The sequence below is a fragment of the Cygnus atratus genome, chromosome 4, assembly GCF_013377495.2.
Source record: "Cygnus atratus isolate AKBS03 ecotype Queensland, Australia chromosome 4, CAtr_DNAZoo_HiC_assembly, whole genome shotgun sequence".
NCBI classification, from domain to species: domain Eukaryota; kingdom Metazoa; phylum Chordata; class Aves; order Anseriformes; family Anatidae; genus Cygnus; species Cygnus atratus.
Genome location: NC_066365.1, coordinates 16,096,044 through 16,123,228, shown reverse-complemented (window position 1 = coordinate 16,123,228; position 27,185 = coordinate 16,096,044). Strand labels below are relative to the sequence as shown.

General features: G+C 51.1%; 1 protein-coding gene across 1 annotated transcript; it reads left to right on the top strand.

The window, feature by feature from the left end:
• The first annotated feature begins 828 nt into the window (after positions 1 to 828).
• Positions 829 to 27,185, top strand: CCNI (cyclin I). The gene is made up of 7 exons (XM_035539283.2): positions 829 to 1,196; positions 11,466 to 11,622; positions 19,777 to 19,911; positions 23,648 to 23,722; positions 23,901 to 24,041; positions 24,891 to 25,121; positions 25,499 to 27,185. Exons 2-7 carry the CDS (start codon positions 11,509 to 11,511, stop codon positions 25,955 to 25,957), a joined length of 1,155 nt encoding a protein of 384 aa, XP_035395176.1. The 5' UTR covers positions 829 to 1,196; positions 11,466 to 11,508; the 3' UTR covers positions 25,958 to 27,185.

Genomic DNA, 27,185 nt, shown 5'->3' with positions numbered 1-27,185 from the left:
GTCCCCTGAGCAAATACTCACAATGCACACAAATTCCTGGAGCTGTGGGAGGGGAACAATTCTGGGACAGTGCCGGGCAGACCTCCGGCGAGAATCTCCCAGCTGGGAGCATCAGCTCAGTTATCTTCCCTCGGTCACGGCCAGAAACTGCCCACAGACTGGGAGATTTTGGAAAGCCCTAGCAGCTTTACAGGTTCCTGAAATGCAGACAGCGAGGCCCTGAAGAATCAGAGCAAAACTGGGACACAGCTAGGTAAAATTCCAGTGGCTCTTGCCATTTCTGCACTTTCTTATCCCATTACAAAGGGGAAAAGGCAGAACAACGGAGGGGAGCAGGGCGCAGCAGGCTTGGATTCGGCAAGCGATCTGCCTTATGCAAAGGCAGGAAAAGAGCTTTCCTCAGTTACCAGGCTTAAAAAAAGCCTGACACACATCTTTACCAAACCGATTCAGGATTAATTTGTCAGGAAATAAATAGGAAAGACGCTCAGTGGTCTCTCTCCACATGATTTATGTCACTATCTGCGGAGGAAATCCTTTGTGTGCCATCTGACCGGCTCCTAGCTGCAGACACCGGAGGAGCGTACAGAAAATGAGTTGCCTTTGCTCCAACTTCTCGCTGTTCTCTCTCAATCTCAACCTCTAGCGGCACGGCCGGGTTTTACCGTTCACCTTCACATCGCCAGGGTTTTGTGCCAGGTACCAGCCGCGGCCGTGGCCGCTGCTCCTCACGCCCCCCGGGGAGCGTTTTACCGGCGGCGGGACTCGAACCCGCGGCTCCCGCCACCGCCTCCAGTCAGCGCAGCGGCCCCGCCCGGGGGGCGGGCAGAGCCTGGGGGGAGCCGCAGCGCCGCCCCTTCCCCTTCTCCCCGCCTGGCTGCGGGCTGCCTCTCGCTCCCCTTCCCCTCCTTCCCTTCCCCCCCCGTTTTATTTTATTTTTATTTTATTTTTTTTCGACCCCCGCGCGGCGGCGGCGGCGGCCCGCCTCTCCCTTCGCAGCCCGTCGCCGCCGCCCCGCCATGGCGACATGAACCCGCCGGCCGCCGCCGCCGCCTCCCTCCTCTTCCTCTCGGCCCCGGCCATGGGGCCCGCCCGGAGCTGAAGAAGCCGCGGAGGAGCCCCCGGCGCCGCCGCCGCCCCGCCATGGGCTGCTGATGGCCGGGCCCCGCCGGGCACCCCGCCGCCGCGCAGGGGAGGTGAGGCCGGGCGGGAGCGGGGGGCGGCGGGCGGGCTCCCCTCGCGTCCCCCTCAGGCCCCGGCGTGCCCCTGAGGCAGCGCCCCCCGGCCCCAGCCTTTGTGCGCGTCGTGCCGGGCTGCGCCGGCCTGCTGCTGCCCCTGGGGGCAGGCAGGAGGCTCCATCTGAACGTGTAGCGCCGTGTTTACACGGGGCCGGGCAGCCGGAGCGGTGCGGGACTCGCTGCCAGCCCCCCCCCGCCTCGCAGGGGGCGGGAGGCTGTGCCCACCTCTCCCCCCGCCCACGGGCTCTGCCAGCTGGGCAGCGGTTCGGCTCCAGAAGCGAGCCGCTCCGTCTCCTCATCCCGAGGGCTCGCTGTCAGAGCCCTGCAGATGACCCAGGTTTGCTCTGACAGTAGCATGGCCGCCTGGCGGGGCTGGGGGTGGCTCGCCCCCATCCCCAGGGCGTGGGGCTGCACGGACCCTGGTGTTGGATATGGGAAGCCGATCTGCTGGCCTCGCCCCAGCAGGAGGTGAACTTCCACATGTATCTATACTTCAGCTTACCCTGCATCCCTACTCAGAGCTCGCGTATAGTTTGGTATTCGGCAGAACCCATCTCAGACGCTCCTTTCACCATGGCCCTCCTGCCTTCTTCCTGTTCTGTATGTTCTGGCGCAGTCCGGAGCTTTGTTTGCTTATTGGTTGTCCTTATTTAAAGTTTCTCCAAGGTGGCTTCTGTCCCAGCGTTGTTGCACGACTGACAGATGTTGCTCTGTCTTTGCACAAAAGGTGCTGCTCTGAGGATGCCTGCTGGGGCCGGGCTTTCCCTCTGTCCCACGGGGCTGCAGCCGACCCCCATGGATGCTCCCGAAGCTCTGCATTAGGGAAGCAGCTGTAGCTCACCCGTCCCTAATCCTGCACCCCAGAGGCCGTGGCACGGCTTTGTATGAGGAAACAGGCAAGCCAGGGCTTGGGACCTAGGTTTTTTGGGGCAGCGCGGCACCCACAGCTACGTGGCTGCCATCTTACATTAACGCTGCTGTGCAGTCAACGTTTTCCTTCCAAAATGTGTCATCTCCCTGCTTTCAGATTATTTATCACAACAATCCAGACAGACCTACTGGTTTAAATACACATCAGTCCAAATGTGAGGCCACTTGATGTCTTTGCATATCATTGCCCTGGGATAAACTTTTCAAGTCCGTAGCTGGACCCAGGCGTTTGCAGCTTGTAGCATCACCCCTGTAATTTCAGTCTCTCACATTTTCCCCTCTTACCTGCTCCCCAGCTTACCTTGCACAGGCAAAGGAGCGAGAACATGCGCAGCATTGGTGTGGTGCTTCTTTCAGCACACGTCCCCCCCCAGGGGCCACACAAAGGGTGCTTTCCTTTGCACATCCACAGCAGCACCCTGTTAAAAAGCAGTAGCTAAACATGACCTCACACTGAACTGGATTTTCAGGAGCACCTGTATTTGCAGGTTTAATCTTCATGTTTTTCATGTGGTGCTTTTTAGGAAGTGAGATTTGGTGCAGCTGTCACACAGGTATAAATTATATCTTTAACCTGGGTGACCGAGGAGGTGCACAGCCTGCCGTTTGTTTCGCACTGCTCTGTAGCCTTCCGGAGAGGAGTTCAGTACAGGCTGAGCAGGACCAGTGGCTTCACCAAAACTAGTCAGAGCGTTCTTGCTGCCGAACGACAACCCTTAGGACTTGGTTGCTTGAGCAAGGAGCAAGTTCTGGTTAGAAATCGCGCGTCTCCAGACAGAGTGAAACCCAACCATGGGACCCAAAGGTCCTCTCGTGACCAGGGGCAAACTGCAGCAGTCCCCTTAGCTCCCAGGGCTTCCAGTGGGGCCGAGAATGCCACACACCCAGCTGCTGTCACCTGCTCCTGCAAAGCAGCAGGAAACCCATCAAGGAGGTGGATTTCAAGGGGGGTTCTGGTTCACTGACAATAGAGAATAGTTTCTTTCAGAATTCAGGACAATAATAGCTGTTTTCAAAGGCCAAAAAAGCAAGATGAAGTCACTCAGATGTGAGGAAAATATCGGGTGTCTCCCTTTTGAGTACAAGACAGATGCAGTCTCAAATTTTCCCTTCCCGTGTGTTTGCTAACTGCAAACATTACCAATGCCGTTTTGGTAGCCATAAAGGGGATTTGCACTCGGTATGCAATAAACTCCCCTACAAGCTCCCTGACGAATAACATGTTACTGCAGATACTCTGTTTTGCTCAGCAGCCCAGACATCAAACGTGCTCTGTGCCGGGATGATGGGAGGTGCTGCACGACCCGTTTGCCAGAGGCTGTGCCTTTTGGTGCGCTGTTGCCATCCACAGATCCTGGTCGTTTGCAGGGGTAGCTCTTGGCTTCACTGGTCTCTTGGCTTGATCCCCCAAATCTTCAACGCTTACCTTCCCACTGTAATTTTGACTGTAAACCTTGGGGTTTAACTGCTCGTGACGGCTGCCAAGCAGCTGAAAAGCCGGCTTCCTTTAAGGACACAACTGCCGTAACAACATTGCCATCAAGCGCAGCGCAGCCTCCCTTCAGGGAAGAGCCACAAACGTGCCTGTACGTGTGATAGCAGCGAAGGGGGACTCTGCACAACGTGCTCTGCAGGGGCTGGACACGCTGTTTTCTTCATGGATACCCAGGGTTTCTTCTCTGAGCTTGTTTTGGGCCGAGGATTCTTGGTTTTAGGTCCAGAATCAGGGATACTGAGGCTATTAAACTCATGCTGGTTGGGCGGGAGAGACGAGCCTGTGCCATCCTATTTTGTGGACAACTGGAATTAGGTCCTTTTCTATATTGTCTCAACAAGAAGCTAATTAGACAGCAAGCTTATGCTCCTGGAGGATAATTAAGCTTTATAACTGTGGGTTCTCTTTGGTTAATGAGAAAGAGGAGACAGTACCCTCAGAGCTTAAGAATGCTGCTCCGCAGCTACTGTGCTGTACCTCATAATTGATCTATTGTTTCTACAGCAGATAATTTCTCATTTCCTCATAATTACCTCTTTTTAGTGCCTCGCACTGTATCCTGGTATTAGCTGTAATCACTGATAATTTACCCTGAAGCCAATCAGAGTCTGCAGAGCAAAATATTGGCCTTGGTGAGCACTTATGCTTTCAGATAACATTTTCTTTTGTTGTTGTCGAGAGGGGAATCGAGCCATTGTAGTTGCATGTTTTTTTGGATGTGGGTGTTGAACTGGGTAAGAACTTGTTTGGTTTTGTTGCTGTTCGTTTGTGTTAATGACTGCTTCCAAAAGACAAAGCGCTATCACCGAGTCCTGTTCCAGCCTTTTTGCCCACGGAGGCATTGTATTTATTTGGTTTCGGGGGATTGTATTGTGCAAAAGGTGGTGCGTGATGCCTTGCATCCTGAAAGCCTGTCGGCCCTTGTCTGCAGAGAGTTAGCTTGTATAAGCAGGACAGCCTCTGGCCCTGTTTTCTGAAGTTGCCACTCGCTCTTAGACTTTGTGAGCTTGATTTTCCTCGGAGTGACTTCCTCCAGCTCGCTGTGATTTAGAAGAGGTTACGCTGGCAGTGGGAGAAGCGGATCGTGCTCTGCATGTGTTGCCTTTCCTTTGAGGAGGCTAGCAGCGAGACATTACATAATGCCAGGTTTGGTTCCCCCCCCCGTTTTTTTTTTTTTTTTTTAAAGCTTCCTGCTCTGCTTTCAGCATTTGCAGAGGCTGTGTGTGCCTGCAGAACTGATGAGCCGCTCCGGGCACACAGCTGCGTCCTCACCACTGCTGAGCCTGAAGCCTACAAAACCCAGGCTGGCTGGGGTGGGCAGGGATTCAGAAACCATCATGGTCCAGCTCCATCTTTTCTGCGAGGAAGGATGCTCCAGTCCCTTCATCACGGTGGTGGCCCTTGGCTGGAGACCCCCCAGTAGCTCTGGCCTTGGGGGTCCCAAATCTGGGGCCTCACCTGGGGTATACCACTCATTACCACAGTGCCACAGATCAGCTGCTGGGCCCAGCTGGTGGCTGGTTTTTAGGCCACCTCACTGCTCTTCCAGCTGCTCCCTCCAGGGTCTTATCCCTTGGGACTCTGCAGAGCAGATCTTTGAGAGGCTAAAGTCTGCTCTCCTGAAATCCCAGGTTGTGAGCTTGCTTCTTCCCCTTCTCCCTGCCCTTAGGATCCTGAGCTCCACCGTCTCACGGTCACTGCAGCCAAGGCTGCCTGGGAACTTCACGTCCCCAGTGAGCCCCTCCTTGCTGGGGGACACGAGGTCCAGCAGAGCTCCTCTCCTTGCTGCTTCTCCTGTCACTTGGCCAGGAGGTTGTCAGTGCACTCCAGCGACCTCCTGGATTGCTTATTCCCTGCTGTGTCGCCTCTCCAGCAGATGTTGGGGTGGTTGAAGTCCCCTCACCTTCCCATCCTGGCCTTCCCAAAGGAACCTGGGTCACTCCGCTGCAGCACTCCAGCCACCCCCACAGGATCACAGCCCCGCAGCAGGACCCGCATCTCCAGCTCCTCACCTTTATCTACCATGCTCCATGCGTGGACTACAGGCACCTCCAAGAGGCACCACAGCTTGTTGGTTTCCCAGAAAGGGTCTGGGGCATTTCTCCATAAGAGTACCTTGTAGAAACCTCCTCGTTCACATGCCGGTGCTGGAGGTGACTCCACTTCAGGCCCATTTTATTGAAATGCCATCAGAAAGTCACCTGTTACGGTCACTCACCTTTTTTCCTGGTGGTCTTGTACAGCCCAGATCCTGCGCTTGACGGCACGCCTGGTTCCCCCACAACCCTGAGGGTGGTGAGCCTGTTTTGTACTTGGGAGCCCTTAGGTGGCTGCCAGCAGGAAATCCTGCATCTCCCTTCTGCCCTTGTGCCTGTCCCAAGCTCGGGCTGCTTCGGAGCCTCGGTCCTCACAGGGGCTGCTGCTCCCACACCTGCCGGGGAACGGCCATACCTGAGCCCCTCCCGTGGTGCAGGGTTAGCAGCCCCCTTCTTCACACTCACCCTACAAAGTGGCTGTGCTCTGCAAGCTGCCCTCTTATATAGGCTTCTCCCAAGCACTGGCTAACGGGTGCTTGACCCTCCCTAATCAGGGGCAGCTCGTTACGCTCGTTAGAGCTTCCTCTGACCGGCAGCCTTGTGGCTTCTCTCACCTCCTTCCCCAGCAGCAGCAGCCACCTCTGCCTTCCTTACGGGGTCCCTGGGCATTCCCCGATGAGCGGGGGCCTTGTCCCCGCGAGGCCCCACAGTTGGGTGTCACTTGGTGTGGTCACGTCCCTGGCCTGGCAGCGCGTCTCTCCGAGGACGGAGATCTGCGTGCCAGGCAATAGCGGGGCCGTTTCCTACCAAAACGTTCGCCTGAGCCCCGCGGCTGACTTTAATAAGCACTGTGAGGAGTTTATGTCTTCAAGAGGCATCTTGCATGCCTATCAGCAGCCAGATGATGAGCCCGCAGTGCTAAAGGAGTATAAAATGTAAGCGTTTCTTTTGCAGGCATTCATAAAATGGCATAGAGGGGGTTTGGTTCGCTCGGGTTTTGTTTTTGCTTAATTTAATCCATGCAGGCAAAGAGCCTCCATCAGTTAATAACTTCTCCTTTGATTTTTAGGTTCAAATAAACCAAAATCTCAAAGCAGAACTCATTAAAGTATATTGAATTTCATCTTCTCTTTGCATCAAACACATACGTTATGCAGCTGGAGCTGCTCTCCTAGGGCTGGATCCCGCGTTCACCTTTTATCCGCAGTTGGCTTGGGATGTTGCCACACGGTGCCTCAGAAGGGGAAGGAGCTTGATTGAAGCAGCCTGTTTGCATCACCCGGCGCGCTGTGGCACAGCACAGTTTAAGCCATCGGCTACCAAAGGCCTTTCTGGGCACGTGCTGCTCGGACTCTTGGCCGAGACAAAAAGGAGCTGCAAACCTCGTCCTGCGTTTTCAGCAGGCACCATTGGAGAAGGGGTAGGGCAGGAGGGATCTGGAAACATGCCTGCCTCTCAGGGGAAAGAATGGGGACATTGTCTGCGAGTTCAGGCAGGGGTTCATCTCCTGCCTTGCTTTCGGAAGTCCCTACCACGGGAAACGTCATTTCAGCGTCCCTTAAATAGGGAAACGCTTGTATCAATCTCGAATCCTCGAGATGTTTGGAGAAGTTCTTAAATTTGGAAAGCCAGCACTAAAATGAGGTCACATTTGTTTACACTCCATGGAAAAATCTGGTTGGAGGAAAAGAAGTGGCGAGTGTGTGATGAACATGAGCTTGCCTGAAAGATGCTGCCAAAATATCTTACAGACTTCCCTTTGTAGCAGGTTGTGGGAGTTAGCTCTGGGTGAGTCATGCAGACAAATGGCAAGGGCCCTCTTCATTTCTAGCCCGAATAAAATTGCCTCTTTCGGAATTTAGGTCTGTTGGCTGCTTACACACAAGCTGACGCGCCGCTTGGTAAAGGTGCGCTATCGTATGCTTACCTGTGGGATGCCTGCGTTTGAGATCCCTACATTTCTCTGGGGGAAATGAATTTTAATTTTAATTCATTCCACAGAAGTCAGCTCATCACTGCCCATCCACTTGCTTATTGAGATGGTGAAATTTGAAACCGCATCCCCAAACATTTTTCCCCTGGTCACTTAACTTGGAAACGCTCACATATATTGTCTCACATCTCTGTCCAGCTATTTCCACTAACCAGGCTACAGCACGCCTTACTTTCCACAAGTCAAACAGCCGAACGTTGCTCTTAACCCCTGCCTGTCCTCCGCAGCTATCCCTTGTTGTGCTTTGTCGAGTTGAAAGGCCAGAAAGCCGGGCATTGATTTCCAGCAGTGAGGCATTCACGGGAGCGTTGTCCTCTTAGGGTTGTTACCCGCAATGAAAAAGATGTAAAAACTGTAAAGGACGTGTATGCCTGCTGATTTTTCCCTCTCAGACCTAGGCATCGCTGTAGATATCCCCTCCTGCCTGGAGCAAATTGTGAGGAAGGAGTTAAGCCGAGAGAAAGCCCCAGATGCTAAAATTAACATCCATCCCACCCCCCGCCCACAGCTTTGAAATTTCTAATCACAACTCGCAGGGAGATGGTTCCTTCTAGCAGTGCACACTACGTTTCGATCGCTGGGAATCACAGATGGCCGGCTGGAGCTCGGAGGGGCTCAGTCTCCTTCCTCTCCTCCTTCTGCTTCGCCGTCCTCCCCCACCCCGAAAAGTCTTGTTTTCGGGTCATCTGTAAGATCGTGTTATTGCTCGCTGCAGCCGAAGCAGATTTGGCTGCTGGCTGCTGAAAATACTGACGAGGTCTGCAGAAACGCCCGTGGTGGTTGAGCTCTGTTGGAATAACCCCTCCTGCCCAGAATGCCCACCTGGCTTTATATGCGAAATAAAGGCAACAGCTCTTAGGCTGCCTCTCATCCTAGAAATCTTGTCCTTTATTATTATTCTCTGTTTCTGAAATGATCTATGACAAAAAACCACTGCAAAACAAAAGAGGTTTTCGTAATTGCCCTGAACGATTTTGGCGATCCCATTCCCAGTGCATGGCTGTTACATTGGCACAGCAGAGCTGCGGCGAGGCAGGGACGATGGGGAGCCGAACGCAGAGCTCGCTCTGCCGGGATAATTCAGGGTAATTCGTTCCTCCGCTGCACCTTTTGTCTGCAAGAGCCGCCTTCTGTTGGCAGTGCAAGCGATCACAAAGCCTACAGATCAGCTGCGTTGCCTCCTGCACAAGCACCCCCCCCGCCCCAGACCAAAAAGCGGCTGGGTGGCCGGCGGCCCCAGTTCCAGCGAACACCGAACTGCTTCTGAAAACTGCAGCCTGCAGCGCTCGGCAGCGCGCGGCTCGGGGAAGCTGAAAGCACTCTTCAAGGAACGTCAGCTCGGAGCTTGGATCGAGCAGGGACATCTTCGCGAGATGGGTTACGTCTTATGGCCCCGCTCGGCGTGTGTTTAATGGACAAGCTGGTGACTTTAACGCCTCTCGCAGTGAAAACCTCATGCCAGAGATTTGACTCTCGAATTTCAGAGCAAGATGCAGCCTGCAGCATGCGGCTTTGCTCACAGGAGACATCAAACCGAAGCCGATGCATTCACTTGGCTCCCTTCCCTCTTCCTAACTTTCCAACTGTTCTTTAAGACATGTGAGTGGAGCCACTTGACCTTCCACTAAAGATTAAGAAACTGAGAGCTCTTTGAACAGTGGCTTCAAAACTCCCGAAGTGACCACAGAAACAAAACCACCCTGGAGCTTGAGTTTTATTTTAAATCAGGGAAACGGAGGCAGAAAGCGGGGGCGAGTTAGTCTGTGGCGGCCTCATCTGACTGTCGCAGCTTCTCCTTCTCCTGCAGCTGTGGGGCTCTGGAGCAGGTAGTTGCAGAACTGCATACACGTAGGGCACGCTGTAATTTTTTTTATTTTAATGGTGTGCATTTATCTGATTAAGAGCTATGTAAATTTAGATGCAAACAAGCTTCAGCCCTCGGGGTGCTTGGCGACTTGCCTGGTGTGCTCTCGGTGCTGGAAAAGTCTGCGCACCACTCTCGCTCCAAGGAAAACTTTCAAGCGCGTCATTCTTCTTTTTTTCCTTATAAAGGTTATTGTGCCTCAGCCCTCGCTGGTTTACCTCCCTGCTGCAGAAAGGAAAGGTTATTTTCTCCTCTTTTCCCATTGCCGTCACTGCTTGTGACGCTGACCGGCCACTGCAGCCCAGGGAGAGCCTTGGGAGGGATCGGGGTAGCAAAGGGACATTTTCTGGAAAGGTCTCTGGAGCCAGCCCCGTGGCCCAAACTGGGAAAAAAGACAGGAGCAAGACCAGGATGGGCCCAGAGGACCGGGAAACCCATTTCTGTCATAATTACAGTGGGACCAGCCATCTGTCACAGCAGAAGAAAGCACCTGAGGATGCTGGCTTTGGCCTGCAATTTTTCTTGCGAACCTTGAGGAGGGGTTACTTAGTCCGCAGGGATAATTAACTCACCATTTTGGGGCCGGTGGGGGCGGTTTTGAGACACTGCAGAGCATTTCCAGCTGGTCAGGAGTCCTGATCCAAGGCGTTCCCTCCAGCCAAAAATTCGTGTATGGTCCCATTCACCTCGGGCCCTTACACTGAGGGGCGAGGAAGCTTCTCAGGGCTTGGCCGAGCTAGCGCTGCCTCGCCCGTCCTCAAGGAGAAGCATTTTTTTTGTAAAAGCCAAGTAAAGAGGGGTTTCTGTTCGGTACCAAAGGCCTCAAAGTTTTTGCCACTTAAAATCTACATGGCTGCGAGTGGGACTCGAGTGCTGCTCTGTGTCTCGTGCAGGTTCCGTGTGAATGTTGACTTCACCTTTGTGAAGTAACAGAAGTGGTAGTTCTGCACGTCCCTTAAACCTGCGATGACACCGGACCTTCTTTTGTTCCGAGCTGCTGTTGTCACCTACAGCAAGTCAAGTCTTTTTGTTTTCACGGCGAACTTTGCTCATTTTCTCTTTTTCAGTGCATTGCCTTATTTCCTGTAAATGCGGCGTAAGCTGTTGTATTAACAGGCTGCTCTTTATGAAATACCCTGGTTAGGATTTGGCCAATGTTCACCTGTTGCAGATTTCATAAGAGCTCACAAAAGGAATTGAAAGTTTAAATAACTTTCCCATGGATTTACCCTTCAGGGCAGAATCGTTTTGCCTAAGTGATCTAATACTGTCAGGAAATGTGCAGACAGAGTAATGGCAGGAAATATTAGCACAACTTGAATAACCTTTTCGATCGGATCATCTTCTCTCTCTTTAAAAGTACAAGGTGGAATCTTAGAAAAAAACTTCTCTGTGTTTTGTTTTTAATTTCAAAGTTAGAGGTTCTTGGTGCATTGTTAATGCCAGGCAGGCCGATGGGGGGCCAGGAGAGCCCCTTTAGGGGCTCTTCTGTGAGAAACTACAAACCGTACTGTAGAGAGGGAAAACATTGCTCTTTTGGTCGCGCTTCGGCTCGTAAATCATTCAAATTCCCAAACAAACGTCGCTCTGTTTTGCACAGGACTTGCCATGGCTGAGGAAAGTAACGAGACTCCAGGGCCAGGATGTCGGACAAACGTGTGAACGTCAGTCACAGCTTCCTGGGCCAACTGGTTTTAACTTAAGGGGGCTGGGGCCAGGGCAGCCAACTCACTGACATCCCCTTTGGGTTTCCTTGGGAGGGATTGCCAAGCGCTTGGCTGGTCGCTGTCTGCGTTACAGACGAGCCTCTTCCAGTCCCTGCAGCTTCAGTCACTTTCGTGTTTTCTTTTGCTCTTTTTACCAGGTGGGCGCAGCTCTGCATCTCACCAGGCTGTCTTTGGTTTTGCAGGTAGCTGTATCCAGCTGGGTGGCAGGTGGATCCAAGGGTTACCATGAAGTTTTCAGGACCCCTGGAGAGCCAGAGGTTGTCTCTCCTTCTGGAGACGGCAATCTCTAGGGAAGCTCAAATGTGGAAAGCACATGTGCCGAAAATTCAGCCCAATCAGGTAACGTCTCTTCTTCACACCCTTCATCTCGGTAAAGGCATGAATGAGAGTGTCCTCCGGTGTATTTTTGGGGAACAACTCGGGCTGTTGCATGAGGGGTCACCTTCTGCCTGAGACTGGAAAATTCGCCTCTGAAACAAGCGGGTGCTTTTCCCTGCGAGGGACAGACCCGCAGTCGGGGCGCAGGACACGCGGCCTGCGAAAGCACGTACATGTACTGGTGTAATTAAACTCATTTCACAAAGCGCCTGGATTAATTAACACACATTTCTAGCGGGCACCAGCTCTGCAATGGTTCAGAGAAGCGGCTTCATTCTCTTGGACTGAGTTCACTACTAACAGCGCTGAAGTGCTGGTTGCTTTCCACATGAAGCGACGTCTTGTCCCACGAACCATTACTGCTTGCCTAGCTCGGGCATCCTCCTGCAGCAGCACATCCACGGGGAAGGCCTGGCTTTGCCACCTTGTTTTTCTCTGCTGCGAATCAACCTAGGTGTGCGGGGCAGGTTGTAGCTGTAGTGACCCGGGCCGGATGAGGGTCTGACTCAGCATGGCACTGCCTGCTTCAGGAAGAGCCCTGGTCTGTGGTTCAGCCTCCTGCCCAAATTTTGGGGCAGGGCCAGCTAAGAGGTTGGGCCAGGTTACCCACTGCTTTATCCAGCTTGAATTGCGTTTGTGCTCCTTGCAGAGCCGGCATCTGTCTGGCGCGTGCACTCAAAAACGCCTGTGAGCTCCATGAGGTTTGTTTAAAACAGACTGTGAAATGAGAGGACAGTTGATGAGAAATGAGAGTTAGCCTCAGTGTTTCTGCAGCGCTGCTGCTGGTGTGGACAGAAATAACCCCGCTGATCCAGGGTTGCTCGTATTGATTCACACAAAATGTTCGCACGAACAAGTACGTCAGCCAGCGCTTGTCAAAGCTAATCAGTGCCGTGGTCGGTTTTCCTCCCTGGCAAACAAGACACTGCTGCAGTTCTGTAGGAACAAATACGTTTTTAAAGGCTCAGCGTTAGTTTTGTTAGTCCACAGTTAGGTTTCCAAACACGTGACCTGGTTGTCAGGGGTGTCGAGGACACTATTTGTGGCTGTCTTCAGGCCCCATACGATGTAGGACCCTGGTTTATGGTAAACCAGCGACTATCACGGAGCGAGATAAGATTATAGTACAACGAGACAGCTAGGGACGCACAGAGCGTAACCGAAGCAGATTCTTGGGCGAAGATCTCACAGGGACGAAACCATCCTGCCCTGGTGAAGTTGGTGCTGGTGGGTGGCCCAGAAGGCATGGCCGGCATCAGGCAGCCATCGCGGGGCCATACTATCACCCCCTGAGATGAGGTCCCGGCCCACGGCACGCTGAGGCCTTCGTGTCCCTGCAGCTGAGTTTCCCCTCGTGCAATTTCACACGATTCCCACCTCCAAAACTGTTGTCGTTGCACTGCCTACGTGTCAGTTCAGGTGTCGAGGTAACAGCTAGAATGCCCCAGTATTAAGTGTCTTCTAGCAGTAAATAATCATTAAATTGCAATGAAATTTCTGGGTGCACGTGTATAAAATACAGGGAGGTCAGCTTTAAGGGAGAACATAAACACAGCCGTCAGCTCTGGGGAAATCCTGGCTTGCCACGCCAGTCGTTGAGAACCCTGCATCTGTAGTCACGTAAAATGCTTCTTTCTGTTCCTCCAGTTCCTGACACCCGGCTTTCCAAATTGTCACGTGTTCCTTCCCTTGTGCAGTACGCATTTTGGCAACGCTGCAATCACTGAAGCTCAGTGTGAATTACCTGTTTTCTGTAGTAGCTGGAAGAAGGTCACATTCCCTAACATCGATTTCTCTTCTGAGGACTTCTGCAGTAGCCTAAACCCTCACTTGTATGAAGCTGCTGTTTATCTCCCATGGCAGTCAGGAGATCCGCGTCCCTGCGTGTATCAGATCTGGCAGCCTGAAGCACGTGTAACTTTCCATTCCTTGCTGCAAAGGTAGACTGACTACGGGCTGAGTTTTAACGGAGTCATCTGGTTTGCAAATGAGAAAACGTGAGTGCCTGTGCAAATAAACCAGAGATCAGATTGGAGGTACGCCACAAGTACTTTTTCAGGAGGAAACTTTCTGTTTTGACTCTTTGGGAGACATTTTTTGTTTCTAGTGTTTAAAAACAAAAATTCAGTTTCTAAATATGTGCTAGAGTTGAGATCTTTGAAAGGAAGAAAGAAACCCTTGGGTACAGAAACAGGAAGACACTTTACACTTTTAGTACAGGATGCAGAATCCGTTGCGGACTTCTGTCTTGATAGTGCACATGATTTCTTTTGTTTAGTTTTCAGTTTTTGCCTGAAAGCTCCCATTCCCTAATGGTATGTGTATTTCTTTTAGCTTTCCTCTTTTAGATGTACGCTGCTGGCTTCAACTATTTGCAGTATATCAAAGCCAGATGTCACAGGGGCTTTTCAGCCTTAAAAAGCAGGTGGGCTGAGTTTGGAACCCTCCCAGTGCTTCTGAATCTATTTGGTTGGTTTTTTTTTTCCTTTTTTTTCTTTTTTCTTTTTCTTTTGGGTTACACAATATGCAGATGACATTCAGAAGTTTTCATGTCATTAAAGCTTGAGAAATCAAGCAGTTAAGACTGGTCAAAGGTTGATTTCTGCATGTTACCAAGTAACTTTGCAGCAGAGAGGTGTGTAAGCCAAGATCTTTATTTTCATTTAGAAGTACACTTTTATCATTTCTCCTTTGCTGCTTGTTCCGTTTCTTTCTTGTTTGTCCTCTTGTTTGTCCCCTGTACACGCTGAGGAACCAGGAGACCTCAGTTTACTCAGTTTTTCCGCTGCCTCACCACGTGCCCTTGGGTAGGTCTTTTAACCTTCTTTCTGGTGCCCGTGTGCCCTGCGGGTGAATCGCAGACTGACAGACCCACCAGTCTGGGGAAACAACGCGAGCTGACCGCGGTCAGCTCTCCTGGTACGCTGCGCAGTAACCGCTCCGCCCGGAGTTCGTGCGCGTTAGCGTGCAGATGAGGGAGGTTGCGCTGCCTGAGCTCCTTGCTGCCCCACTGGGCCCTACGCACACCCTGCAGGTCACCACTTCTGAAGCCGGTCAGGAGGAGAGCACCTCGAATTCCCAGCTGGTACGAGCGGGAAGCGACCCAGCGGGCCTGGCTGGGGGTCACTGGTGTCAAACGGGCGCTCCCGAGACCCAAATAGGTACCGATTTGGCTGCGATGTTTGCTGCTGCCCTTTTCCGAAGCCTCCCAGTCCTGATAAAGGTCACCTACTTGCTCCCAGATGGGCCTACAGCAGGAACAGGCAGAAACAAGTAGGGGAAAGAGCAAAACATCTCTGTCTGGGACAGCAGACAGTAAAGAAAAAAAATTATCAGGTAAGGTGTTTTTCTTAGATTAAGCAGCAATAAAATTGAGTCATGTTTGAGTTCAGAGAGAATATTTTTTTTAGACTGCATTTTCCAGAAGTCCTGAGGTGTTCTTACAGCTGATTTGTGCTGTGCAAGCACAGTGGAGCCCGAGTCATGACCTCTGGCCCTCCTGTCTCATACTGCAAGCGTGCAGCAGGCCCTGCCACAAGGAGGCTGGGGTGTCGGTCAGTGGGGAGCAGATCAGCTCTGGGTGCTTCTCGTCATGGCCAAGGCCTCACCAACATCTGGTGGTCCTGTTGGGGTCCTCAGCTTTCACGTTTTGAGGTGGTGCAGGCAGGGCTCGGTGCATGCAGCAGTCCATCCCTTGCTCCAGCTGACCTCCTGGGGCCGGAGGCGTTTGCAGGTGGAGGAGCGGAAGGAGCTGCGGAAACCTCGTCATTATTTTATGGCGGTGCCAAGCAGGGGGAAGCTGGATGGAGCCGGAGGAAGGGAGCACAGTTAAAGAGCAGAGCTGAATCCTGCTGCAGGAGCATTCAGCCTGCCACGTTATACGGCACTGTCGGTCCCCAGCACAGGGCAGGTGAAGAGAGAGCCGTGAGCAAACGGCTGTAATCACGTGGGGCAGTTTGAAAGCATTATTTTAAGGCAGTGCAGCAGCAGCACTGCGCCTCTTCACTCTCAGCACAACCCCGTCGGGCACTTGGCACACAAGAGTCCTGCCTGTGCGCCACGGGGTTGTCCCTGCAGAGCAAACCGGCGCTGAAATCCCCCATGTGCCGTGCAGCTGCCTGCTGGCTTCCTGCTGGGGTCGAGCCAAGCGGCGCCTCTGCAAATAGCTGCAGAGATATTTGGCCAGAGGAGAGCTCTTGGGCACCTGCACGGGCTCGGGCTGCTCTGGGAGAGGGGCTTGTCCTGAGGCCTGGGCCCCCGCCGTTTAATTTTCCCTAATTAAAACTTTTGCATTAGGTCGTCGTGCTCTTCCACCCTGGAGATACGATCTACAACACAGACTTGTGGTGGCAAGACAAAGAGATGACCAGAGGCAGAGAGTGGCAGAAGATGTCTGTCGGAAAGCACCTCAAAACAGAGGAACTTTTGCTTTCCAGCCCAGAGGGACTTTTTTTTACTTTCAACCACAGCCCTGTCTCATTTTTGCTTTTGATTTTGTATAACTAAAGGAACAGTGACCTCACAGCTTAATTAATTTTACACTGCTGTATTTCTTACTCATGATGCTAGGATGACAGATGTACACCTTTGGGTTAATCCAAACTGACTGATCCATCTGTCTAGGAAACTCAGTGGGAACAGTTCTCATTCCCTTGCCTGTCTCTTAAATCGGGCTGTAATGAACCGGGGAATGGTGCTGATGGGAGGCTGAGCTTCACCACAACTTTCTGCAGGAAGGAATTCCACCCCCTCACCTTTAGCACGTAGATACCGGAGCAGAGAAAGGTCCCGCTGGCTGGGTGTTACAGCACAACAGAGCTCAGAGCTCAGCTCTTTTCCTTTGCTCCCCCTGACAGCTTTTAAGAAGCCAGATTTGGCTTTGAAGCCTTCCCTCTGTCGCGTGCACCTGGATGGGTTCACCCTGCAGTTGTTCCGTTCGAGGACCGTGGTGCTCCGAGTGGGGCTGTTTGTTGTTTGGTTGAACTTCGTGTCTTGCTTAGAGACGCTCTGTTATTCAGTGGTTTAGGCTAAACACCTTTTTTTTTTTTCACAAGGAAAGGACAGTTGCTACCAGGGGCTGGGTGTACATTGCTGTTCTTTCCGTTGTGGCCTCACCACTTAAAGCTAACACCCGAGTCCAAAATTTTGCCTTCTGGCCTCTCAGTGCCCACGAAGAGCGAGGAGACACAAGGATGGCTCCTGGGAGGACTGAAGACTGGGCAGCAGCACAGCAAGATGATCTGAGGCCTCCTGCCCCGCTTCACAGATGCTGTTTTTAGGAGAAGGCACAACCTTTCGCCTTGGCAGGCAGAAGGAAGGCAGGGCTGAGCCAGGACGTACACGGGCTGGAGCTGCTGAAGCCGATGCCTGGTTCTGCCAGCGGGGAGGGGAGGTGGATGGACACCCCCCCACCCCGGGTGCTGGGGCGAGGGGCACGGCTCTGCTGCCCCAGCCAGGAGCAGAAGAGATGCCATTTTCACCCCGCTGCAGCAAATTCATAGCAAGAGGGGAGTAAGTTGTGTAGTGTGTATGTAGCGCATAGGTGTGTATATATATAGTGTGTAGTATAGGATATAGCTGTCTAGCAAGTAGGGGAGACAGGCCAGCGTCCTGTTGCTGCAGCAGTGGCGGTGCACCGCTCCCCTCGCTGACAAAGGGCCCAAGCCCGCCCTTGCTGGCTTCACCGGTGAAGCTGCTGGGCCAGGGCTGTGATTTAGGAGTCATAGGGAGGTTTTTAAATCATGTTTATTTTGTTCGCTGGGATGGTTTCGGTGTGGCTTGTCACCGATAGACACACAGAGCTTACCTCCTGGATTCACCCAGCCGCTGCATTTCCAAAATAATCCTTTAAGCTGCTAGAAACCTTTGAAGTCTGCAATACTGTCCAAACCTGGCTGGGGCTGTACGCCCTTTTGTATGGCTTTGTCGCCTTCCTTTTAAAAATAGGTGCAATGAATAGAGCGGTGGGGAAGTTCATCATAGCCACCACTCCTTGCTTTCCTGACAGTGTCTCAGGTTCACCTGTGCAGGCCTCGCTTTGCTACGTGCTAACTGTGCTACACGGACAGCCAGTGTTTCACACACCGGTGTGCCTGTTTTCTCCCCAGAGACATTCTAGGTCCCGATCCCACTGCCCAAAATCAGGTGTTATTAGCAGAGCATTTAATAAACTCCTTACTGCTGTGCAGTGCATTCATTGTAGCCCCGGTGTGCTTCCAGCTAGCGTTTCTGGACTGAGCACAAGGCAGCAGGAGTTCTGCCCCTGGCGGGGCTCGGGTTCCGCCCGTGAGCTGCACTCACGCTTTTAGACTCGTTATTGCTTGGAGTCGAGGACTCCGTTCTTCTCCCCTGACAAGTGCCGGGTGCTTTTTTAAAAAAGCCACAGTAAGCCAGGTGGGTCCGGAGGTCCCAGCTGTGACCAGGGGGGCGTTTGGAGCAGGGCACAGTCCTGCTGACGCCGTCGCACAGTCAGGGCTTCAGAAGAGAAAACGAGGCAGGACTTTGTTCACCTCAGGAGCACCTGAGGGAGCACTGAAGGCGTGTTGTGCAGGCAGAGGTAGTATCTCTGAATATGACCAGCCAGTACAGCTGGAAGAAACGGCTTTTGATTACACAACCCTGTGTCTTTAGCCCAGATCACTGCCACAGTAGCAGCGTTACCACTTCAATTTTTCCAAGGGAACTGTTGTGACTGCCTGTTGGTGGGACCTGTGCCTGTGCCCAGCAGTAACACGGCCAGAGCCTGGAATTCAGCTCCAGGGCTTGAGCCCGGCCGCCCTCACCCCTTCTGTCCCATGTGGTGGTGGAGGGGAGCTCGGCACCAGTGGGAAATAAAGCACAGCGTAAGGATGGCGTGCTGCAAGCAGTAAGGTGTTAGCAAGGTGCGAAGCTGGCGTCCTTTTGGAGCTCCAGCTCTGCCTCCAGTGCTCTGCTTTCACAGTTCTCTGGGCTCCGAGGGAGTAGCTTCAGCAGAGCTGTGCGAGGCGTATGGTAGGGAGCTTGGTGAAGGATGGGGCCTGAAGTACTTCCTCTGCGTCAGTGCTGGGTGTTTCAGCTTCTAAAACTGTGCTGCTTTCCAACCCCCCTGCTATTGCTGGGCGGACAGCGACAGCCCGGCCCAGCAGCGATTTCTGTTTGTGCAAGCCCTTCACTTTCTTTTCCACAGTAACCTGGCGTTTCACTCGGCTTCGTTCTTTTAAGCCATCTCGGCAGCAGCCAAACCGCTGCAGAGAGCATAAGGACCCTGTCGTAGCACTGGAAATTGGTTTGGCTTCGCTTCTTGCTTCTGGACACATCCTGGCTAATCACCCCCAATAATCCCAGCTGGAGCAAGACCAGGCGTGTGCTCGGCTGAACTGAAAGGCTCTGCAGAAGCTGTAGATATTTCAGAGCACAAGCCGGAGAGGTCTGATATCAGTGACTAGTCTGCCTGTGGCTGGAATTCAGCTGTTGTCCAAAAAGATCAATGATGGTGACTTAGGCCAAAAAAGGAAAAAAACCACAAACCCAACCGTTTTTAGTTGGAATTGTACCTGCTTTGCCCCAGCCCTCAGTTACCTGGACCGCTAAAGGTCTTTTGTGAACTCTGTTTAGAATTTTTCTATTTTTAACAGTTTCTGAGCTAAAAATATCCCCACGATATGAAGGAAAACAAACATTTCCTCTCGAAAACACCAACTCATTTCCCTCCCATCTTCTGTCTGTCAGGAGCTGGGCACCTGCCCGGCTGCCATGGCATGTCTGCTTTTTTTCGAGCTGGGCTTGTCTGTGTATCTGAGTGGTTCTAAGGAGGTTTAAAAAAAGAAATGTCCTAGAGCTGAGCTGCACAATACCCTCGGTACTTGAGAACCTACAAGATGCCCTTACTCTTTTCCCCAGAGTAACATTTCTGAGCCATGGCTGAGGTTGCTGTGAGGAAAGTTGTCAGGGCAGATTTCTCAGGGTGGGGGTAACAGTGAGAACAAAGCAGCAATTCAGGCTGCTTCAGGGCACCACCTTTCCAAGAGGCACTTTTGTTTCTGTGCTGAATAATGCCTGCAGAAGTACAGTGTTTGGTATTCTCTGCCTCGCTCAGCCTGTGTTTAAGAATAGTTTGTTTTTTTTTTTCTCCAACAGGATGTAGCCATTTCTCCAAAGCAGAGGGATGAGGTCATTCAGTGGCTGGCCAAGCTCAAATACCAGTTCCACCTTTATCCAGAAACGCTCGCCCTGGCCATCAGCCTTTTGGACAGGTTTTTAGCTGTGGTAAAGGTAAATATTTGCAGAGACATAAACTGAAATAGATTCCTAATACCCACTCAGCTATTTCTGTGTGCAGTCCCAGTGGCATGGCTGTATGGAAATGCTCGCTTCCCCGCTCTGCTCTCACAACCTTTTTTTCTCACACACGTACAGGATGCTGCCTGCACTACTCCGGGCACCAAATTTTGGGTTATGAAACTGACAGCACACGCTGCCACAAGGCACTTCTGGAGGCTGATTGACAAGCACACGCAGTTCTTGGGGAACTGACCCAGTGCTTTTACCTGCCAAGGCCCTCTTCCCTTTCTCCTCTGTTCTGCCCATTTCCTTCATGTAACGCACCTCATCATGTAAGCGTATCTTAACCTAAGAGAAAAGACACGCCCTTCCCCTTCAACTACATGCTCACTTTTAACCTGGTTTGAAGGTTGAATTTGCCCTCCCACAGTACCCATCTCCTAAATTACAGCTAGCGATGGCTTATTCAGAGAGTCTGAGCAGAGGTTATGCCTTAAAAGACAAGAGAAGAGTCTCTGCCTTACACTAAACTGACTCATGCAGCTAAAGGAAATGCCCATGAGCCCGCAGTCAGAAACGTAGGCCCAGTGCCCCCTCCTACAGATAAGTCAGGGAAAGTCCCTGCTCCCATCTCTCAGTTTCTCTGGCGTTTCAACTGTATTTAGTCTCATGTGGATCACCTCAAACTGCTGCGAGCACTGGCTAGCAGTGAACTAGCTGGAGGGCACATAGAAATGAGGACAGGTTTGGGCCTGGCAAGCGTGCTAGTGCAGGAAACTGAAGAGGTGGGAGAAGATGCAGCCAGAGGTGAGTGCTTTTTGGGAGAGCTGATGTTCGACACTGAGGTGCTCTACAGCCAGCCCGACAGACTGAGAACTGAAGCTCACACGGGCAGAGGTGAAGGAGACAGGGAGGAAACAAGCGTGGGTGCCAGCCGTGGGAGTGAGGCTGTCCGACCGCTGTACTGAGCGGAGAACGGGCATGGCTGCTTGGTTTAAGATTGGGATGTCACGGAAACTGTTAAAAAAAGGTTAAAAATTAGCATTCGGGATACCTGCAACTGGGGTCAGTTGCTCTTCTGCCTGCCAGCCAGTCGTGCTCTAAGCCTGCCATGGTGACAAATAGGAAGCGCTGAGCTTGGGGGTGTGTTTTGCACCTATGCAAACGACTGAACAAACTATGGGCCAACCCAAAACCCCTGGCCTTGAGCTGTGAAGTCAGACTTTGGGTAGCCTTATCTCTTCCCATATTTGCTCAGTTACAGCCTGCGCTTGGCAAATCTGCAGCCTCATCTGCACGTGTCTAATCTCATTACTAACACTACCAGGTAAGTAATGCAGCTTAGGAAATATAAGCTGAAAAACACATTTGCAGCCTGTGTACTTAATTTCAACGTGACTTGTTTCAGTATAACGCAAATGACATCATCCCTTAACCTACTCTTTAAATACTATTAAATATTGATAATGTTTAAGTTACAAGTCATGGAAGTATTTATTTTCAAGATCTTAAATTGGCTGATTTACTGAAATACTGAGGTGGGAAAAAGATACTTTAAATCCCCCAACAGTTAATGCCTGTGAGTACAGTTTTTCTTTCAGTTATTTGCAGCAGCCAAAGAGTGTACAAAGAGTATGAGCAAATGAGTAAGAGTTCACTGCATGCTTCAGGCAGTGAGCAGGAATGTGGAAAGGTGTTCTGTCAGGGTTTTTTCAGCTCGTTCTGTGTTCCTTCTGGGTGAGCATTATTCAAACAGCTCAGGGCTTTACACTCCCTGCCCGTTTTCTTCTCCCATAAAGTCATCATTCCACTGATGTAGCTCAACTCTTTTTTTCTTTTTTTTAAATCCAGGCACTACCGTGCAGGATTTTATTATTACAACAACGTGTCCCTTCCCGTCACTGTGAACATGCTTTGAAATTGCCCCATGGCTCTTACCATCCCGCTCTGGGGGCCCAGCGGCATTCACTGTAGATGACTGCACAGCACCAGTTAACCCTCAGCTGGCGGTGGTTGCAGCTGTGCGCAGCAGCACTCGCCCCTTGGTGAGGAGCAAAGGAGGCAGATAGAGGCTCCTGTAGGAGACCAGGATGGGAGACAGGAGCTTAATGTGCTTTGGGAAAAGACACAGTTATTCTAGAAAGGGCACACTTGGGAAAAAGAGGGTCCATATTTACTGTTAATGGGAAGAATAAACTTGCCAGATGGTAGGAACCTGCTCTAGACATCTGCTTCTTTTTCCCCTGAACACTGACCTGGAGCCCTTTATTGCTGTAGAATTTTTATGCTCACTTGGTAATTTCCTTCTAACCTGTCTGTGTAGTGAGGAACAAGTTTCAGTCTTGCCCTGAGGGAATTTATTCTCTTCGCTTTCAGTGATTCCTGAACATACATGCAGACACGTGCACATGCACCATCCCCCAAAAGTGGATTCCCTGCAAATATTTAAGTTCAAGTTCAAATGGTGGTAGGAAGCCACAGCTCCAGGCACAGCAAGGTCCCTTTAAGTAGCCGTGGCTAAATATTATTAAACATCTTTAATTTGGAAACAAGCCCCTGTCTTTCCCTTGTGGCTTCCTTGAAACAACCTTCTGGATTTCATGACAGTAATGTGCAGGATCTCCTAAACTACCAGGTATCTCTGTTCTGTCTACTACAATGTACCCAGCAAGAACTAATCGTGGCAACAGTTTAGGTTACATTTTTACATTCAATGCAGGATTTTCACTTACCTTTGCTTTTGGAATCCCATAAGGTATACAGAAGAGGACCAGTTGCCAGCAGGCTGTAGGAGGTGGGGGCATGGCTCTGCAGCTGTCTGCCCGCTCAGCTGTAACAGGGTTTAGAAGCAGCGCCTCTCCTTTCCTAGCCCCCAGCCACTAAGAACAGGGGTATTCTTATACTGATGTTGGAAGTGGAGCCCTTTGTCGGAGGAGCCCACGGACGGATTGCTGCTGAGTAAAACCTCCAGCTGTTACGCTGTATTCTGAGCATGCACTTACTCTGGTCCATCACAGGGACTACACAAATACCTACAAGCCCATGCACGCTGCTGGTTTTCTTTTTATTCTCCTACATCAAGGCCCATACATTTTTTTTTAAATGCGTATTAAAAAAATCACTTTTTCCCCTTAAAATCCAACTTACCTTGCCTAATGCAACTCACTGTAAAAGGGACCAGCTCTCTCTCAATAATTCCTGGGTCATGGTTTTGAGAACTGCAGTAAGAAATAGCATTAGTGGTATTTTATTTTATTTTTTTAAATGGGTGCTTTAACTCCTATAGACAAAGACAGCATTTTAAAATTCTTTTTAATTTTTTTTTGTTCCTTTTGTGTCTGACCCCCAGCAGCACTGAATGCTCTGCTGATAGGTGGGATGGCCATGGTTTTATGCCAGATGATAATCTGGCCCTTCTGCTTTTCTCCTTCCCGTTTCTACTCCAATGCCTAAAAACGAGCTCTTTCCACTCCAGTGCTGCACCTCAGTGGGTGCCAATTCTGATCACGGGGCTGGCAGATCTCTGTCCTGCCTGACGTCACGGAGCATGGCTTTGTGCTCGGCACGGCTTGCCACCGCCGTGGTGCAGCTGGAGGTCAGCCTGCTGATCTAAAACACGGTGCACAGGCAGCTGGGACCCTGCTTCTTAGGATGTCCATGCAGATAGGGCGTGCATCATTTCTGTGTCACACTCACAGGGTGACTTTTCTGCTCTTCTGTGTTGTAGGCCCGTCCAAAGTATTTGAACTGTATTGCAATCAGCTGCTTCTTCCTTGCTGCAAAGACCATTGAGGAAGATGAGGTAACTTTTTTTGGGTTGTTCTTAGTACCTTAGCATTGTCTGAATATATGCTCTTCGAGTCCTGTCTTTGCTTGCATGTGGCAGCTGACGCTTGCCAGGGCAGGAATGAAGCATTTTCTGTGATTTTTTTATAATAATAATGGGTTCTCTCTTTTCTTCTTTGTGTTGGCTTTTGCAGAGGATTCCAGTACTGAAGGTGTTGGCTCGGGATAGCTTCTGTGGTTGTTCTCCAGCTGAAATTCGCAGAATGGAGAAGATTATCCTGGATAAACTGAACTGGGATCTTCACATGGCAACGCCACTGGATTTCCTTCACATTGTAAATAAGGGGCTGTTTGCACTCTCTCTGGTGTCTATGGGTGTAAATATTGTATCAAGAGAGTATAAGTTGTATCAAGACTGTATAAAAAAACCTTACCTGCAGGGTAGTGAGGACCTCAGGATGTGGTTGCAATTCCTCCATATAAGTAGTTTCTGAAGTAAAAATAAAAGCCTTGCCAGAAAATTTCAGAGGAGACTTGTGCCACTTCAGGGGCAGTTTTTGAAATGCAGGCCTGCCATCCAGAAATCTGACCCTGCCTTGAGGCATGTCGAGCCGCACACTATGACTCACTGCTCCTGAAAACCTTGCCCCTAAATCTTTACTGCCGGTGGTTTTGCTCAAAGCTAAGTGCAAGGTGGCAGGGAGAGAGACGGGAACCAAGGAGAATGCCCGGCTGCTGGGCAGTGGGTGTGCTCGGTGCTTGCTGCAGAGAGACATGGCCAGAGAATGAAATTCTTGGATGAAAGATAAAAGGAAGGAAAGTGTCCTGAGGTTCTCTGTTGATTTTCATCCTCTTGGCTTACTTGAGGAGGATTTTTGTCTGGGACAGCTGAACTGCCAAACCTGTGTTGTCGAGAAGGGTGGAGGGGGATGGCCTTTTGCAGAGACCCCAGACAGACGATGTGCAGGATGGCAGGCCCTGCCAGAAAGGCTGCACCAAGCTGTTGGTGGGTTCAGCACCCTGCTGCTCTTTCCATGATCTGAAAATTGCCTCGAGGGTTAATCTGCAGGATCCCCGCGCATCAGAGATGCGTCAGTTGCCATTCTGGAGGTCTGACCTGACCTTGCGTGGGGGGCTGCCTGTCGGTGACCCCCCTGGCCTCATGTGTTTGTTTTCCCTCTCAGTTCCACGCAGTTGCGGTGTCCAGCAGGCCTCAGCTTCTGACCATCCTCCGCAAGCTGAGCCCCTCTCAGCACGTGGCGGTGCTCACCAAGCAGCTGCTGCACTGCATGGCCTGTTACCAGCTGCTGCAGTTCAAGGGCTCCATGCTGGCGCTGGCCATCGTCAGCCTGGAGCTGGAGAAGCTGCTCCCTGACTGGCTGGCTCTCATCATCGAGCTGCTCCAGAAGGCACAGGTGAGGGGTGCTGGCACCCGGCGTCGCAGCAGGGAGGGACCGGGCGCCCCAGAGGCTGCATCTCGCTCAGTGCTCCAGGGACACGGCCAGCCGGGGCTGGGATGCGTAGCTGCTGATCCCAGCCTGCAGTAACGCGCCTGTGAGGACGGTTGTGCTCCTGGATGGGGGGGCTGGTGCTGGGGCAGTTCTGCAAAAAGTTTGGCTCGACTGTGGCCAGTAGGTGACAAAGGCAGGAGCCGCGTGTCCTGATGCACGTGGTCTCTCCCTGCACCGCGGAAAAAACATCCCGGGGAGAAAGTCCTAGGTCCTGACGCACCGCCAGTCCTCTCCACGGCAGCGGTCCTGCAATGCCAACGTTTTTGCTTGTCTCGTTCCAGATGGATAGCTCACAGCTGATCCACTGCCGGGAGCTTGTGGCACATCACCTTTCCACTCTGCAGTCTTCTCTGCTGCCCAATTCTGTATATGTCTACAGTCCCCTCCAGCACACCCTGGTGACCTGTAACAGAGGAGTGTTCAAATGCCAGCCCTCCTCTGTCCCAGGGCCAGGTTTCTCCAAGGACAACGGCAGGCCAGAAGTGCCAGTCACAGCTACAGCCGCGCTCTACCAGCGTCTGCCAGCTCCCAGTGGTTGCAAGCAAGCCTCTGCCAAGCGCAAAGTGGAAGAGATGGAAGTGGATGACTTCTACGACGGTATCAAGCGTCTCTACAACGAAGACACTGCTCCAGAGGTAGTGGCTCTTGAAAACATGGGCTCTGTTTGTAGCGCTGATGTCTCGAGGCAGGAGGGCAACGTTTCCCCTTGTCCACCTTTACAGCCAGTGTCTGTTATGTAGCTGTGAGCGCACACCACCCGCTGCGCCATAGCTACTACTCTAGAAACCATGCAGAACCTGGCGTAGTGTTCTCAGTGGGGGGAGAAGGGGCCATACCTTGTCAGGCTGAACTGAAGGGAGCCAAAAAACAGAAAAAAATATCCCAGCCCTTTTTTTGAATTTTTTTTTTCTTGTGCGGCTAATTATAGTTCCACTATTTAAGCACTTAAAAACACAAAAAAGTATAAAAAATTTAAAAAGACCCAAAAACTGAACAAAAAAAGTAGCAAAAAATTGTTTCCTTCTAGTGTTGTCAGCTCCACTGTTTTTCTGCTCCTGTGTATTGTAACCCATTCTCCATGTCCAAGAGCTCACATGAGTTGTGCAGAGTTGTCCCAGGTTTCCCAGCCAATTAACACCTCTCTGATCTGATTTCCATCCGCTCCTTGCTCTTCTTTCTGCTTGCTTCTCTTTTAATTCTTTGCAAGTCTTGTGCATGATGTTCTGTACTATCATGACAGGTTTCTTTTTTTCTTTCTAAAGAAAAAGGCCTTTTTTGTTTTGTTAGCACTTTGGTGTTTAAATGTGATAATATTTAAAAACTGGATTTAAATGAAAGGTTAGGAAAAACACAAAAACAATGCTTGCAAACTGTTCCACACTTAATAACCACAGGAGTGTGAATGTACTCTAGAAGAACACTAGGGCAGCCAGCCACCGAGCTCTGTACCTTGCAGTTAAGCAGTAACTGTTTCCAAACGCAGAAAGCAGTTAACAGATTTTGTATCACTTCAACAAAAACGGTATTTTTTCTTGTTTGCACCAGGAAATGTTGCACTCAGTGTGGATATTCACCAACACTTGACTCTCTAAATCAAGTGTAAACCTTAAATTCTGCCGAAAAAATTCTGTTTTCCCATGTGTTTATAAGCTTAGCATGTGCCCAGCACTGTGTGGTGAAGTGCTGGGGCAGCCTGAGGTTTGAAAGGTGTGTAATTATCAGTCACAAAAAAAAAAAAAGAACAAAAAAAAAAAACCCCCGAGACCCTAACCCTGAGTTTTGTGTTCATGTAACTTCTAACCAAGAGTAAAACCTTTAAAAGCTTGTCTCTTTTACATGTTACACTTCTGTTTCTCAGAATGACCTGTCCCAATTGTAAGCTCTCTCCACAGCCCTGAGGAAGGTATCGTATTGGAGCCATTGTACTGATGAAAGCCTTCTGGTAGCAATAAAGAACGTTGTCCTGGA

Excerpts from the sequence above, each read along its gene's own strand:
- CCNI (XM_035539283.2), top strand. The coding sequence starts at position 11,509 with ATGAAGTTTTCAGGACCCCTGGAGAGCCAGAGGTTGTCTCTCCTTCTG. Across the intron at positions 11,623-19,776 it reads CGAAAATTCAGCCCAATCAG|GATGTAGCCATTTCTCCAAA; the intron begins GTAACGTCTCTT and ends TTTCTCCAACAG. Across the intron at positions 23,723-23,900 it reads AGACCATTGAGGAAGATGAG|AGGATTCCAGTACTGAAGGT; the intron begins GTAACTTTTTTT and ends TGGCTTTTGCAG.